This window comes from Larus michahellis, chromosome 1 (genome assembly GCF_964199755.1).
Source record: "Larus michahellis chromosome 1, bLarMic1.1, whole genome shotgun sequence".
Taxonomy (NCBI): Eukaryota; Metazoa; Chordata; class Aves; order Charadriiformes; family Laridae; genus Larus; species Larus michahellis.
In genome coordinates, this window is record NC_133896.1 from 149,108,640 (window position 1) to 149,124,210 (window position 15,571).

At 38.6% G+C, this 15,571-nt stretch overlaps 1 protein-coding gene across 1 annotated transcript in view; it reads left to right on the forward strand.

Moving 5' to 3' along the window:
* The window catches only part of OCA2 (OCA2 melanosomal transmembrane protein), a 173,212-nt gene that overhangs the window by 32,600 nt on the left and 125,041 nt on the right, over positions 1-15,571 (forward strand). Inside the window, exons 6-8 of the mRNA XM_074608185.1 lie at positions 4,020-4,177; positions 5,836-5,918; positions 6,278-6,431. Coding sequence (XP_074464286.1) covers positions 4,020-4,177; positions 5,836-5,918; positions 6,278-6,431 — 395 coding nt within the window. The remainder of the gene's footprint in view (positions 1-4,019; positions 4,178-5,835; positions 5,919-6,277; positions 6,432-15,571) is intronic.

A 15,571-nucleotide genomic window follows, 5' to 3' on the forward strand; every position in this document is an offset into this window, starting at 1 on the left:
TTTTCCTTGCAGAACACATTTAAAAATTGTTTATGTTTGTTGATCCTGTTGGAAACATACTAAGCGTTTTGGCCTGCAGGCAATGCTCAAGCTGCTGAGTAGATGGATGAAGACCAGGACTATGTGTGAGGCAGGCACAGAAGCAGAATCTCAAGGAATCAGTGAGAAAACGCTGTAGAAAATAGAGTTTATTAAGGACTCAAAAAACTTCTAGAACTGATGGAGCACAGAGAGAAAGGAGGGATCCAGTGTTGACAAACTGATTGCTGACACTACTAAATCGAAAAAATAGTTACAGAGCATTCTTCAGATGGGGAAACCAATAGGTACAGAAAAGCATGTGGTTCAACTTGGTATATTGTGAAGCGATGCTGTAAAAATAATCTCATAAGCTACAAACAGGGATAGAACATCAAAAGACAAAAGTGCAAAAAGTGGTGCAGAAATAACCCCAGTTAAGGACAACATAGAAAAACAGATGCTAAGACTAAGGCAAAATGCCTTCTTCAAAATGGAAATGTCCTAGAGAAATAAGCATGGGTGACCTGGTCATAAATCAGGATCAATAGTATATAAACCCCTCAGAAACTCGGTAAAAAATAATCAATAGACATAGTATTCTCAAGGTACATTTTACAGTAGGCAGAGTAGGTGATACATGTAGATGTTAAAGAAAGCATAAAGTCATCCATCTACACGCAAATATAACAGAGAAACTCTGTCAATCACAGCTTTTCAGCTGGCTCTGTACACGCTGAATTGATGGCATGATGGAGGGTAGAGCAGGGACTCAGTATTTAGAGAGTGATTCATCTCAGCTACACCTGAGTTAGTCATCCCAGGCTCTCTTTATAGTTAATAGAGAGAACTGATGCCTCTCATGAGTGATTCCTCTCATCTTTGTGTGGTAGTCTAAAACGAAGCAACGAATTCCATCTTGAAAGCACCCTCCTTTCACTGATTTTAAGGGAGTAACTGACTCAGATGTCCAGAGTACAGAAGTATAAACTGTGGTGAATGAATACCAACTGAAGTGTTCAGCCACTGCATCCCATTCTGTCACATTGTCTACGTAAGCTACAAAAAGGTGAAGTGGCGTGAGGTGACTCTCGTACACCTCTCAATACCCTCTAGGAGCAGCTAGTCAGAAAACCGAGATGAGAAAAAACAGCTCTCGGTTTAGCTCTGAGCAGTGGACCCGGTCTGGTGCCAGAGGTAAATACAGACAGCCCCTGTGTAATGGTGCACAAAGCATACACAAACCCAAGTCCCTTAACAGGATAATTCACAGCAGTAATATAATTTCAAGAATGGAACTGCATAAAAATGAGGCACCTTAGCTGAAGTGAAATAAAAAATAACAGCTCTGGCTGTAAATCTTGTCAGGGAGATTTTTTGCTTTAAAGACACACACTGGAGGCCACATTACAAAAAAAGTTCAGAAAAGACAAAAAGTCCTAGCATGGTTAAGCTGCAGAATAAAAGGGGATATTAGAAGTAAAAAGATCATTTTTCCAAAAGTTAGTCACATCTGAATGATTAAAATATAGAGGAAATCACATTCTGGCAATTTAAGGGAAACTGAAACCCAAGATAAGGCACAACAAAAAATATTCTGAAGAGCAGCTTGATGAAAAAAAATCCTACTTTGATTCATATAAGCATGGCTGAAGTTTTCTCCTGGTTTATTTTGATTTCACCTTTCATAAAGGCTGTGATCTGCTGCAGTCTAACAATGGAATTATGACAGACTCTCCAGATATTGTTTGGAGAAAGATAACTCTGATGGGATTTCAAAGCCTCAGTGCAGACCAGTGAAGGATGTTCAGTTCCACTTCCAATCAAAGGAGAACCTGTTTTGCTAGGGCTCCTTCCGATGGTTTTATACATGCACTGAAAGGAATGGAAAAACACCTTAAGTATCCTCATCTTTATAGGAAAAGAAGGAAGGAACCACTCTTCTTGAAAATAAGGTGTCGTTTTTTCCCCCTTTAATTTTAAGCATCCTTTATAATAGTTCCTGAATGTGTCATCTAGGTAATTACGGGGTTTATTTTAAAAGTATTGCTTAAAAGGAAGCTGCCATAATTATACACACCTGAAGCTTTTCAAGACATAAATTACTGGCTACACTCCTAATAAAAGGCAGACCATCAAGAGGTGTCCCAAATCACTGGGTTAATGACTTTAGGTCAGCAGGCCTTTTAGAAGGTATAATTACTGTCTCTAGATAAAGGTATAGCTATAGTTCCAGTTGAGATTAATATTATGTATTAATTAGGACACAGAAAACTGTGATGCCAAATCACGCTTAAAACCTTCAGAACCACAAGAGAACTGAAGTAATTTGTATTTATGCTTGCTAAGGGCTGTGTGTGTAAATTCTCCTGACTGGAACTGGTCTCCTGACTTGTTGCATCTGAGGTTTTTTTTGTTTGGTTGTTTTGTTTTTTGTTTTTTTTTGTTTTGTTTTTTTTTAATCCTTTCTTGTGCACTTCCTTTAAGCAAATAGGTGTCTGGGAGGTTCATTCTTAATGAATGGCACGTGAGTGATTGCCCTGCTTGCCATGCTAAGCAGGGTGACATTTATATTACTTTGCAATGTATTGGCTGCTTGCCTGCTGCTAGATCTGCTAAAGAGATCTGTGAGAGACATCTCTTTTGTAGATCCAGTTGTCCTGCTGGGAATGTGGGCAGATGCAACTACTCTTTTAAAGATGAAGAACCCCTGCATAATGTCACAAAGCTTTCCCCATTAGAGACTGGGTGGCCTTACCGGGGCTCGCTGGGAAGCAGGGCACAGCACGGCCCTTAGTCCCTTCTAACTATACTGTGTTTTTTCTTCTCCTGCTAAAAACTTTGAGTTCTGTGGGCAACAAAATGTCTTTCTGAGAAAATCCTTCTGGTAGGTATATCATCTTGTATGGGTTTTTTTGCAACAGACTCACTCTTCGTAGTGTGCTCAATTAAATGTCAGATGTTAAAACCATTAAGATACTCAAGCATGTGATTAAGTCACATGATTTCGACGGAACATATATATGTAAAATCAAGTCTCTTCTCTTAGGATTTTTTTTGTGGGTGTGTGTGTTGGTGATGCCTTAGCTTTCTATTTGGTCATAGATAGGAGCAAAACAATTACAATATTGCTCTATTATAGCAACAAATGGATTGTGAAGAGTTTAAAAGCTCAGGCTTTCCCCCTTCCCCTAACCCACAGGCATGCTTCTTTCTCAACCGTGCCAGAAGTGGACTGTCACAATACTAAGTTTAAATAGTTCTACATGTATTGGGACAAATAGAGCCACACTGCCAAGGGATTTGTGGGTCATGGTTGGCTGATTTCTCAATTATATTAGACTAGGGATGCAGTTTGACCACACCTCATGCTAGATATCCAAGAGGGAAAGAAAGAAAAAGTAGATGAAAGAGCTGGAGGAGAAACAGTCTGTGAGTACACCAACTGAGAGGAGCTTGAAAATGTCTTTCAGATGTTTGAAAATTTGTGAGTAAAATTTTGACCAAAAAGCATATCCCCTGGCATGAATAGAAAGTTGATTCTGATTTAGTTTTCCCCGTGGTTGGAGCGTCCATAGTGTTTTCCCCAGTACGAATTCTGTGATGTTCAAATTGCTGAGCAGATGATGCAGCCTTTCATCTAGTACAAGCACTTATAGAGCTTTACTTCTCTGTCTCTCTATTTCCATATGCTATTTTTGAGCTTTGGTACACCTACAGTGTCAGCTGAAAGCACTGATGATCTCAAAAGTCACTAGGAAAGGACAGATGTATTTGTTCTGAACCTGTAACTCCTGTTTCCTCAGGAAACCTGGCCCAAACAGCGTTACTTGGTGAGGAAGTAAACATCCATTTTGTTCTTTTCATAGTTTCTTAATAATTTTAGCTGAAGAATGCTTTTTTCAATATAAGTTGATTAATCTGTACTTTTTTTCCCTGGAATTTGTACAGCCTATATTAATTTTTACTGGAAAATTACACCTTAACAACTTGATTAACAGCTATGAATCTGACTGATTTTCGTGATTCTCCTCTGTTGAAATTAGACATAGGAGGCCCATTTGCAGCAGATGTAGCTGATCAGCAAGCAGAGGAATACATTGTAGTACAAATCAGCCAGACTGAAGACACTGGAACAAGGAGGAGACGCCAGCAGCAGGTGATGGTCTTTAAATTTTCTTTCACTTTTTCTGAGATGTGTTTTATCACTTATATTTCCATCACGTTGCGTGGATTACGTGGTCGTGCTTTTCCTTGCTGTGAAGTGTGTCAACTTCAGCATTAGAAAACTTATTCTAATAAGAGTAAAGTTACATTTTCTTTTGTCTTTATAAGACTTCCTTCAGCTTCCTATATTAAAATTTTGTAAAACCTATGCCCCTTGACTGACACTTAGTGTGGGATTTTTTGTTTTTAAAATTGGCAACATTTCAAAAGTTGTCTTGGAAGGAAGAAACAAGTGTGAAGTGCCTTTTTGCACTCAGTGAAATACATTTTCACATTTTGTTGTAAATTATTTTCTCAAACATGTGTCACATTTATTGGCTTTATTTGTCTTAAGGCTTTCTCATTGTTGATGTTTTTTGTAACACGTTCCTGCTGCTGTCTCCCAGAGAAGTCGGTGAAGGAGGGTCTTTTGCAGCCTGTCATGTATATCACTGAAAAATGAAAATAAGCTTCATCATTTAATAAATAGCATTGACATACAAACAACTCCCTCTCATTCTGTATATGTGACAGGGTGGCCTGCCTCCACCAGTGACAGCACAGCTGAACAATGCCAACAGTGTTCCTGCTTACACCCAATCTCATAGTCTACAGCAAAACATTAGTCCCATTACCTCAGCATGGCAAACAATTCCGTACTGGCAATCACTCTCTTAAACTACCCACCCCCGTGATGAGGAGGCTGCTGTAACCTGTGCTGCTGGCAGTGACCCCCAAGGAGCCTTTTCGTTGCTGTGGGGTAGCCAGAGCACAGTTGGCTGCAGCAGGCTGCGGTGCCAGCGGCGGTCCTGATGTGACCCAAGGAGCAGGTTGCCAAAATAACCTTCCCTGCCTGCATGCTCCTCAGCTGTTTCTCTGTCAGGTGTTCCAAGCTGACTGATTAAGATGTTTTTTTTTTTTTTCACTTTGTAGCATACAGGGTTAGGACCGGCTACAGATTTAGGCTGCAATTAACCAAATTTCATGTTTTTTTAAGTACCTTTACTTTAAAAAAAGAGAGAATAGCTGTATTTACATTTAAAGAGTATATCTGGCTAAACTTGCATGAATATCAGTGTGTAGTAATAGGCAAAGCTTCAGAAGGTGTTTTCTGAAGATTTTTTGTTTTTTTTTTTTTTTGCTAGAAGATCGCCAAACAGGAATTCTGTTCCCTGAAATTCTACCATGTCCTCTTCATAATGTCTGGGGTTAGGACCTTGCTCCTGGGCCTCTCATTGTCTGTACTTCCTATATGTTAGTTTTCTTCCCAGGCAGTCTTTGGGGGTGAACCATATTGTTGTCTCTCAGCCTGGCTGTCACGTGCTCTTTATAGTCAATGCAGGAAGCGTGATTTGGCATCACTGCTCCGGAACACCTCCTAGAGATGTCTCACTTCATTCATTGAGTGAGGGGATGAGGATGAGTTTGCTCCAATCTGAGCTCCTGTAACATACCTAACCAGATGGAATTAATTTAGGCTGATGTCTGCTATGTCCTGTCCACAAAAAGTTCTCCAAAATGCACAGATTGAACAAAATGTAAACTCACAGATCAGAGACATAGCGCTTTCACTGACTTTTATTAATATTGCTAAATGTGACTCTCTTGCAGGTGGTATACAACTGGTCTCTACCCTTAAGTTCAAGAAGAAATCAGCAAATCATCATGACTAGAACCTTTCAGATACCAAACAGGTTGGCTAAGAGACTGGGAAATGATCCATTGAACTATTAGTTTACATGGACTTGCCTACATAGGAGTAGATAATGTTTTAAAAATAATCTGTCACTACCTGTTTCAGAGGGGCAGGAAAGGATGATTTCTCATTGCTGCTTAAATGGATTTACAAGGCTGGTTTGTACTTGAGTTACTTTACAAACTATACTATTTAGGGGGATAGAGTGAAAATATTTGAAAACTTGATTGCAATTGTAAAAATATAATACACATACATACATTTAAAGATACTCAATATAAAATGCATATAGTAATGCATAAATAAAACTAATCATATTTCATTCCATAAGTAATCAAAACTTCTTTCTTTAACCAGAGGCGCCGTCTTCATAAACATTCAAGCTTTCCTACAGGAGCCTGGAAGCGTACCTCTCTCCATGAAGCATCAGTACCTTCATGCAAACATAGAGGCACAAGTAACAATTGCGTCCATCATTTTAGTAGGTGTCTACGTGCTGATCATATTGGAAGTAAGTCATGTTTTGTCTTTGATTCCCCCCCACCCTGTCCTTATGTTGTAAATGGAGCACAAGGAAGGGTTTCATTCTTGGGCTTTAATATACTTTTAAAGTGTGCATATGAATCCTTGCTGTACCATCGGTGTTACTAATGGAATGAATAAGATATGTGCAAGGAAATTTTTTTGAATTGTAACTGATTTTGGTAAGTAATATTAATATTACTGTAATCTTGCGTGTTTTTCTATTAGGCCCTATTAGTGTTTTAATATTTTAACAGGATTATAGTTTGTCTGTGAGAGTGAAAATAAGTCTGGGCTATAAAAGGTGTGAAAAATTTTATTTTAAAAACAATTACTTTAAAAATGGGTAAAAGAAAAAAAAAAGCTTTGGTTATTCCCTTCTCTAAGGCACCTCAACCTATGAATGTAGTGTACTCTTCAAAGGTTAAACTGAGCACACTTTAATGAGTGGCATTTAGAAATTCTTTTACTGCATCATTTAAAGAGGAAATGGAGTCTGAGTTAACATGAAGTCAAGGGACAGGGAACTTTAAATATCTATTGCAACTTCATTCCAAAGCCTTGAGTTATGAAACCCAACAAAAATGCCTTGCATGAGCAGTACAGATGGAAAACATGTCAGAAATAGCACAGGGCTCCAATTGATTTCTTTGAACTGAAAACTATTCCTGTCTGATTATCTTGAAATAAAGAACAGATATGGGGCGGGGTAACAGTTTGGGTTTTTTTTTAATTCCTGTGAGCAGCCACACTATCAATGAATTCTCTAAATTAAATCACACCCGATTTACACCAGAACGGAACAAAGAAGGGAATCAAATAAAGTCTACAAGGTCCTCCATAATAAATATGTCCAGTATGCTCATTTTTCTTCCATATCCCTTGCATATTTTAAGCTTTTCATCCTGTTACCCATTAAAATGGTAGGATAGTTGAACACTTTCTAACTGAATATCAGTAGTGGACGCATACAACATGACAGATTCTTTAGACATTTAGATTACATCGTTCAGCATTGGTGATTTATTTATGAAGCTAAAACTGCCTCTATGTACTTTATAAATGAGCAAAGAGATATAATATTAAGTGTGGAGAGGGACTGAACTATATTTTACTATAAATATATGTAGGTATGTAGCACAGAACCAAAATAATCTTTTAAATGCAGTTTCATCTAAAAACAAAAATTGCAACGCTTGAACAATTGAAAAAGCAACAGGTTTTTAATGTATGTAATGGCTGAGGTTTCGTGTTTGCGTCCTAGAAAGCTACTTTGGAACAATTCATGTGTCAAATGAAAAAAAGGCTTAAAACTGAAAAGCAGAGCCAAGGATTTCTCCTGTTGTTTCTAAGAAAAAGCTTCAGAATAACTCATTAGCTTATTGTTTCCGTGAAAAGAGCAAGAAAAAATTTCTGTTGTTGGCAGAAAAATTATTTCTGCAAATTCAAAGGTAGAAATACATATTTATAAATAAACTTTTTTGAATTTTAAAATGTGGAAAGTCACCTATTGCATCATGACGTTTACTGTTTTCTCCATAGCATTTATGGGAATGACAAATGTTACAACCAGAGTAAATTTTAAACTATAAATATATAAGCTGTCAATAACTATCAAAGAAAAAAATTTGGCTGTTGTTTTGTACCCTCACGGATGTCTTGCAAGAGAGGGATGTTAATATTGTTAGAATATGTAATAACGGCTTACCTTATATTCAGTATGTTTAACTTTAGTGCCTGAAGTCCCGCTTTCTCAACACATTGCACTCTCTATTCCATTAGCAGTTATCACTGTTAGAAAAATCAATTGGTGTTGCTGTAGGAGCGATCTCTCATAGATTTTCATTTTCAGTGTTGCTGCTCCCCTTCTTTTATCAGTCTTTATTGTAGTTTCCCGTGTTTTATTCATTATCGTTGGCAATGCAGGCTCAACTTTAGACTGTGTGGACACCCAAATAAGTTTTAGAGCTGTATTTTAGCATGTTTTCTTTTAATGGTGAAGAAAGAGGAAGTATTTTATCTGCTTCAACTCACAATAGCAACCCGAAGGTGTGCTTCTTGCTCCTCCTGCACAGCCTTTTTCCCCAAACATGAACTGTAGATCTTGTGCCCACAACTTCCTCAACCCCACGGTCCTCATCTTTTGATCCTTCCTTCCCCTTCTCCACTTGCCCTTTGCTACCTTAGTCAGCGGGGAGCGATCAGAAGAACAGGCTGCAAGAGCTTCTGCCTCCTGCAGATACGGATGACGGAAAAAGCTGATGAAATAAGAGGTTCCAGTTGGAAAATGAAGTGCATTTACTGTAAACTGTCATGTTCTCCAAACTTGTGCCGCTGTAATGACACAGGGTAAATTCTGCTTTGAGGCAGCTATTTGCCTCTATGTTGGCGTCAAATTTTCAGGAGGTCAGTATATGTCAAGAACCAATCCCTGGTGGTGGAGAAGTCTTACCATCTCAAGTTCTTCAAAAAACACATTAAGCTGTTGAAGCTCGTTTCTTCAGGCATTTATTTTAAGTATTGTTTCTTTTGAAACTGATTACGTGTTACGTATTCATAGAATACAAATATGTTTCTGGTAAAAGAATATGCCTCTTTTTCCTGTTTCATTTTTAATGATTTCTTTTTTTGTGCTTACCACAAATATGAATATTTTCTTACTTCACTATCCTACTCTGACCCTTGAAATTTTGGTATATTACTTTTAATCTCTTTAGATGCACTTCTCGTTTAGATTTTCTGTTTGAAATCTGTGGGCCTTTTTTTTTCCCCCGCCATGTAATCATTCTTTCCTTCAGTAACTTGACATTCATTCTCTTGAAATTGATTTTTTTTCTTCAAATATTGATCAGTTGCCTCTTTGCATTTCAGTCTTCTGTTCCCTCTCCTTCTCCCAGAGGAGAAAGGAGAAAAAAAAATCTACTTCTTGTGATATTTTTGAATTAATCTAATCTGTACTGTTTTATAGGCTTGTTGAAAACAATGAAGTATTTCATTTTGTTCTTGGAAGCCTACACTGCACAGGAAATTAAAACAAGTGTATGTTAAAAAAATCCACCAAACACCAGTGCCAGGTTTAACATTGTTGATCTCAGCTCTGCTGTCTGACCCTTTAGGATTACTGATGAACATAGGTAAGATGGGCTATAAGTATGTTTTCACGTTGGCCTAAAGGGACCTGTGATGTAAAGTCCTGATGTAGAGAGTTCTAAGCTGATGTTGCTGTACTAAACTAGTTCACTATTTATTTCAGGATAGGCTCTTTCTAGTTTTGATCCTCAAAATGTGTAGCCTCTTCTGATTGAGATCTTGAAAAAAAACTTCAAACAAAAAAAATCTTAGAAAATTTAATTTTTACCCTTTTCTGCTCCAAACATCTTTGTTCTTTCAGATAAGAGTGTGTTTTGTCTTTTGCCTTCTTTGATTTCCATTCTTTTTCCATCAAAGCCTTTTCCTATGTATAGGACTAAAGTGACTTTTTACAGCCCCTTCACTCAGATTCAATAAGCAGTGGCATATGGTTATTTCTGGTGGTACAGCATAGTCAAGAAAAGGTGTGGATAAAATCTCATCGTTCACTCTTTGCAATACAGTAAGATATCTTAAGTTTCTTTCCAGGGTAACCAGTGTATTATCCCATTCTCTGTGTACACAAATATAGACAAAAGGGATGAAATCAATCTGCCTGTCTATATCTTAAAATATCTGTTAGTATTATAAAGTTTTATTGGTATTTAGAAAAGTTTCTTGAGTTGATAAAGCTCTTATTAATAATTATTAACTGCGTATTTGCAGCTGCGTTGGAGCTGCGTTAATTAGAAATATGTAAGGAGGAATGTTAAATATCTATTATTAAAGGACAAAGCTCATTAATTTGAATGAATTAATGTGTGCACTTGTCCAATATTTTCCTTTAATAATTTATTCATTTTGTGTTGTGGGTTAAAATGGAGTGCTAGCTGCTTACGATACTTCAATGAGCCAGCAGAAATAAATATGAAGGTAATGGCCTTTTTAAAGCTATTTCATAAGACATTTTATTTAGTCAGGAGAAAAGGACGAATAACATTTATTTTATTAAATTAAAAAGAAAATAAAAGAGATACCAGTAGCACATCAAATGGCAAAAGGTGATACCTGCAAGTATCAGAAATTCTGTGAGAGACTCCACAGGGCTTGTTTTATCACAGGAGCTATCATTTAGTTTCATATTCTGTCTTGTAGGTAGCCCTAAGAAAAATCTTGCCAGAATCTTTCAAATGGCATTTTAATGATCTGACATATTGAATAACATCTACATGTCTTTATTTCTCCTTAAAACACAAATACTTGAAAGTGGCCTTAAAAAAATACTTGAATCTGGCCTTAAAAACTCTAGCTTCTTACTAGCATGAAGCATGGGCTTATAATCACAATTTTTATTACTTTAATGGAAATGGAGAGGGTCAGTTTCTCTCCATATTACTTTTCTATTATTAACTAGCTTAAATTATGAATAAACATCCCTTACGCTTAATTTCTTTAACTCAAAGCAGAGTGATTTTTAATAGCATCTAACCAGCAGGAATTAGCTGCAGAGAGCCAAACTTTTATGTGGTTCAGTCTGACATTTTTTGTAGCACTGTGGCCTGGTTGCACTACTGTTTCCTCCCAGGAAGCATTTTTACAAATGAAATAAGGTGTTTGTTGTTACTGCTGTCTACGCTTACACGGTCCAGTTTTTGCTTATTTCCAGTAATGAGGCAATTTATTTGCACAGGGAAAATTATGCTTCAGAGAGGGAATAGGAAACAGAAGAAATATGCACTGGTGTAGGAAACATAATACTAAGTGATGGCAATAGGCTAATCTTCAGGGATAATTTTTCTGACGAGGAAAGACACAGAAACCAGTGATCAGCTTACTCAGCATGGTTTCTCACTTCCCATCCATTCTCATATTGATCTGTCTTTCAATACAGACAGAGTAGAGTGTGGATTAGAGCGTTCCCACCTCCACATATATCCTGCGAAAAGATTGGTAGTAAAGGGACAGAAGAAAATCCATAGCCTTTATTGGAAAAGGTGGTGTAAAAAAGAAAATTGTAGCTGCTTTTCTACCCGGCCTTTGTGGGAAAGAATATTCCTGCTGATATTCTTTCCAGCCCTGCAAGAATGGAAAAATTGTGGAGAGGAATTAAAACACTGCTGTAGGAGTTGGTGGAAAATTAGGGGCAAATTATCAGAACAAACCCAAATCCTCTACGGTGAAGAGTCTGAGCCATACTTCACTGGGCAAGAATAAAAGTTTGCCCCCATCTGCCCTCCTGTCTGGAGGTGAGAGGGAGTAAAAGAGCCCAAGATCGGGCCAGAGCAGGAAAGCCAGTGCCCCTGGATGTGCTGGCCAGCTTCCAGCAGGGCAAGGATGCTCTCCTGCAGACTTTTGTTTCATTGAATTGTTTAGGTTGGAAGGGACCTTTCAGATCATCCAGTCCAACCATCAATCTAACACTGACAAAACCACCACTAAACCACATCCCTAAGCAGCACATCTACACGTCTTTTAAATACCTTCAGGGATGGTGATTCCACCACTTCCCTGGGCAGCCTGTTCCAATGCTTGAGAACCCTCTCAGTGTAGAAATTTTTCCTGATATCCAATCTAAACCTCCCCCGGCACAACTTGAGGCCATTTCCTCTTGTCTTATCGCTTGTAACTTGGGAGAAGTGACCGACCCCCACCTCTCTGGTCTCGACCAGGGGAGAGAGAAAACTGCCTTGATATTGTCTTGGTTCTCTGCAGTGTTTTACAGTGAGGTAGAAATGGAGCCAAGAAGTAGGGCCTGGAGAGTGAACTTCCCAGCCTGAGGGAGAAATAATAAATTTTGTAACTCTGGGGGCTGTACAGAACCTGAATCCAGTGTAGTGAAACCTAAACCATAAAATCCAGTAGAAAAACTTAGCTTGAAGAAAAATCCAGCTCCCTCTAGAGCAGGCTAGCTGCATCCTTCCTTGGTAGCATGTGGTTGTGGGTCTGGTTTGGAGTCCCCATAACCCTGAAGCACCATTACCATTCAAAAGTCTACTCTTTTTGTTCTCTTTTTTTTCTTCCCCCTTCTCTTCCCCAGATGAAAATGTGCAATATAATGAGGGCAGTCTTGCAGTCCCCACAAATAATGCTTTTAGGATATAAACTGAGGGTGTGCATTGGGAATGGTATCAAGGCATGTGGAGCAGATGGAGGCAGCAAGGCCTGCTGAGATAGGTGCTGGAGGACTGGATCCAGACATGGGGTGGATCCATCCGTCCTGTCCCCCAAAGTGAAATATTCACCAAACAGTACCCTAGATGGTTCTCCCAGAGAGAACAGCCTGTGACTAAGCTAGCAATTAAGCAGTATGGACTATCAAGGCTTGTGGTCATACCCTGCCTTCCTCTGATATAGGAGAAGGGTGTGACCTCTGTGCGTTTTGATCTTTGTGTGTTTTGAGAGGCTCAAAGTGACTTTAAGGCTGCTGTGCAGGAGCCTTACAACTTGGTTCTTAGGAGGAGTGTTGGATCAGTACCCCTGAGGTGCCAGGATTTCTACCACTTGGGTACAGCAGAGCCACTGCCACCAATGAGGAGCCTCCAACAGGACAGAGCCAGCACCAGTCAGATAAAATACAGTCATTTTTACCTGCTGTAACTGCAACAAAGGAAACAAAGTGCTGTAAGACAAGGACAGGATAAGTTTAAATTCAAATAAAAACACAGTATAATAGCAAGCAAGATCCTGAGCTGGATCCCAGCTTGATATAACAACGGTTTTGTATTATTAATCTAAAATGAATATTTATTTTACACTGACTATTGCCTGTCTAATTGTTAGATCTATCTTGTACAAGTCTGGCTCTGCTCTGAATATGTGTGCTTTAAGGAAAAACATCTTCTTTTGGGTGCTGTAGTACTTCTGCAGTATGTAAATTTGCCTTAATTAAGAACTTAATAGGAAAAAATTGCCACTGGATGGTGCTGCTTGCTATTCTAAGGACTCGATAGGATTGTCTGCTTTAAAAGATGTTGTCATCCAGGCTCCACTTTTTGCAGAATGCTATTTTTTGAAATAATAGGAGTCATATTTTCAACACTAAGTGTAAAAACTAATTTTCAAATGTCCATTTTCTATTTTCTATTGCCTTTTAAAACTATTTTTGAACTGTATTTTGTTCAATTTGTGAAAGACTGTCAAGCACAAGTGCGTTGCCCTGCCTTGCATACTGTGTATGTTGTGGGTTGTTTTTTTCCTTTCTGTTTGAGACAGGCAATAGAACATTAAATTAGCTTAATTGAATGCTGCTGTTCAGCTTCTACCCTGCCTACGGCAACCAGAGGGGTAGAGAGCCATGAAGTCTTAAAAATTTAACAAGGTGTTAGAACAAACATATACTTCTAATGCACACAAACAGGGACAAGAACCACTAAGCTTCTTTTGAGGCCTCAAATGATGTCTTCCTTCAGCAAGAGCAGGGGCAAAATTGGATAAACAAACATGAGAGAGTGTACGGGACAGGCTTGGAGGGAGATGCGATGGCATGATCTAAAGAGGTAAAAAATATAGAGAAGAAAACTGGAGTGAGAAAGAGAGGAGATGTCAGGGATGAAAGACTCTCCAGAGGAACTGCTGGCTAGAGAAGAGAGCTCCCTGTAAAGGTAGTGCAAGTGCTGCGGTTCGCCATGCTGTTCATAGTGCATGGCTGTAATTCTATATGGTTTTATTATCCTAATATTAAAAGAAGGCTGACAAAGATTCACACAGGGAAAGTAAAATAGGTTTGCCCCTTACTTTTGTGATTTGCTCCCTGTACTAGAAATTCACAATCTCGTTAGTCTTGAGGATGCCAAGGTAACGGGAAATACAGATGGGGGCATCTTCTTCAGTTTCAGAAAATGTTCTGAAACTCCAAATATAATAAATGTCTTGCAGTCCCCATGAATAATGCTTTTAGGACACAAAACCAAGGGTGTCCATCAGGAATGGTATGAAGGCATGTGGAGTAGATAGACGCAGCAAAGCTTGCTGAGATAGGTGCTGGAGGACTGGACTGAAAAGCATCTTGCAAAAGGGTTTTGCAAGACTGAAATCTTGTTGCCAGGCCAGCCCGTAGATATACAATGGCCTTGATCATGTCAGCCCACAGTGGCAGTCTGGTTTTCATCTTCTAGGTAGCAACATTAGTCCTTTATTGGCTCATGTCCAGATGTCTCTACTTTAGTTATATCGCAAATGTTTTTTGTAGCTAAAATATTACAGGAGTGAGGTGCCTTGTCACATAAAAATCCTGTCTTTCCACAGGGCTTTGCTTTCTGTTAATCTGACCTGACTCAAGGCCCTGAATTACAGAACGTCAGCTCATTTATCTCTGTGTACCTCTGTCCAATTTCACATTAAGAAAAAACCCCCAAATTCCTAGCAAATAAAAAGACTCACTTTTAAAATTTGACTCTGAGGGGCTCTCAGACTATCAGATGTTACTGGATATCCCCCTTCTGGTGTTTCCTGGAGGTGTGTAAGAATAATCTTCTTACATTGGAGCCATCCGAGCAGGTAGAGGCTGGAAAACATCTACCTGTGGCTGTAATGATATAGGTAGGACAGACTCCTCTTTTTTGTATGAATCTGACAGAAATATTTACTATGTATGATGCTATACCTTTTTATCCCTAGTTCTCATTAGCAATATTCTGAGGTGGGAGGTTATTTTCAAAACCAGACTCAACTTAGAAGTCAAGGAGTCATTTCAACCCTCGTCATACAGGAATAAACCCTCTTCTGGATCCTATGGCCACCATCTGTACAAATGCTGTTTCCCTCTTTCCTTCCTGGCTCCATACTCTTTTCTTCAGCTTTGCTTTTCCCCCAAGTTTCCAAATATATAAGGGTTTCAATAATCTTATTCATCTCATACAGTAAAAATATATTTATCCTCCCATAATTTGAGGGCTACCCTGAACCAGTTCATTCAATGTCCCATACCAGCAGGAGGCTTTAGCCCATCCAGTTTTCTCTACAAACTGCAAGCAGTGATGTCTCTGAGGAAGAAAGCTCACAGACAGTGAAAAGATTGCAAATTGTGCAAATTGTTCATTAAAAGTCTTTGATAGAGCTATG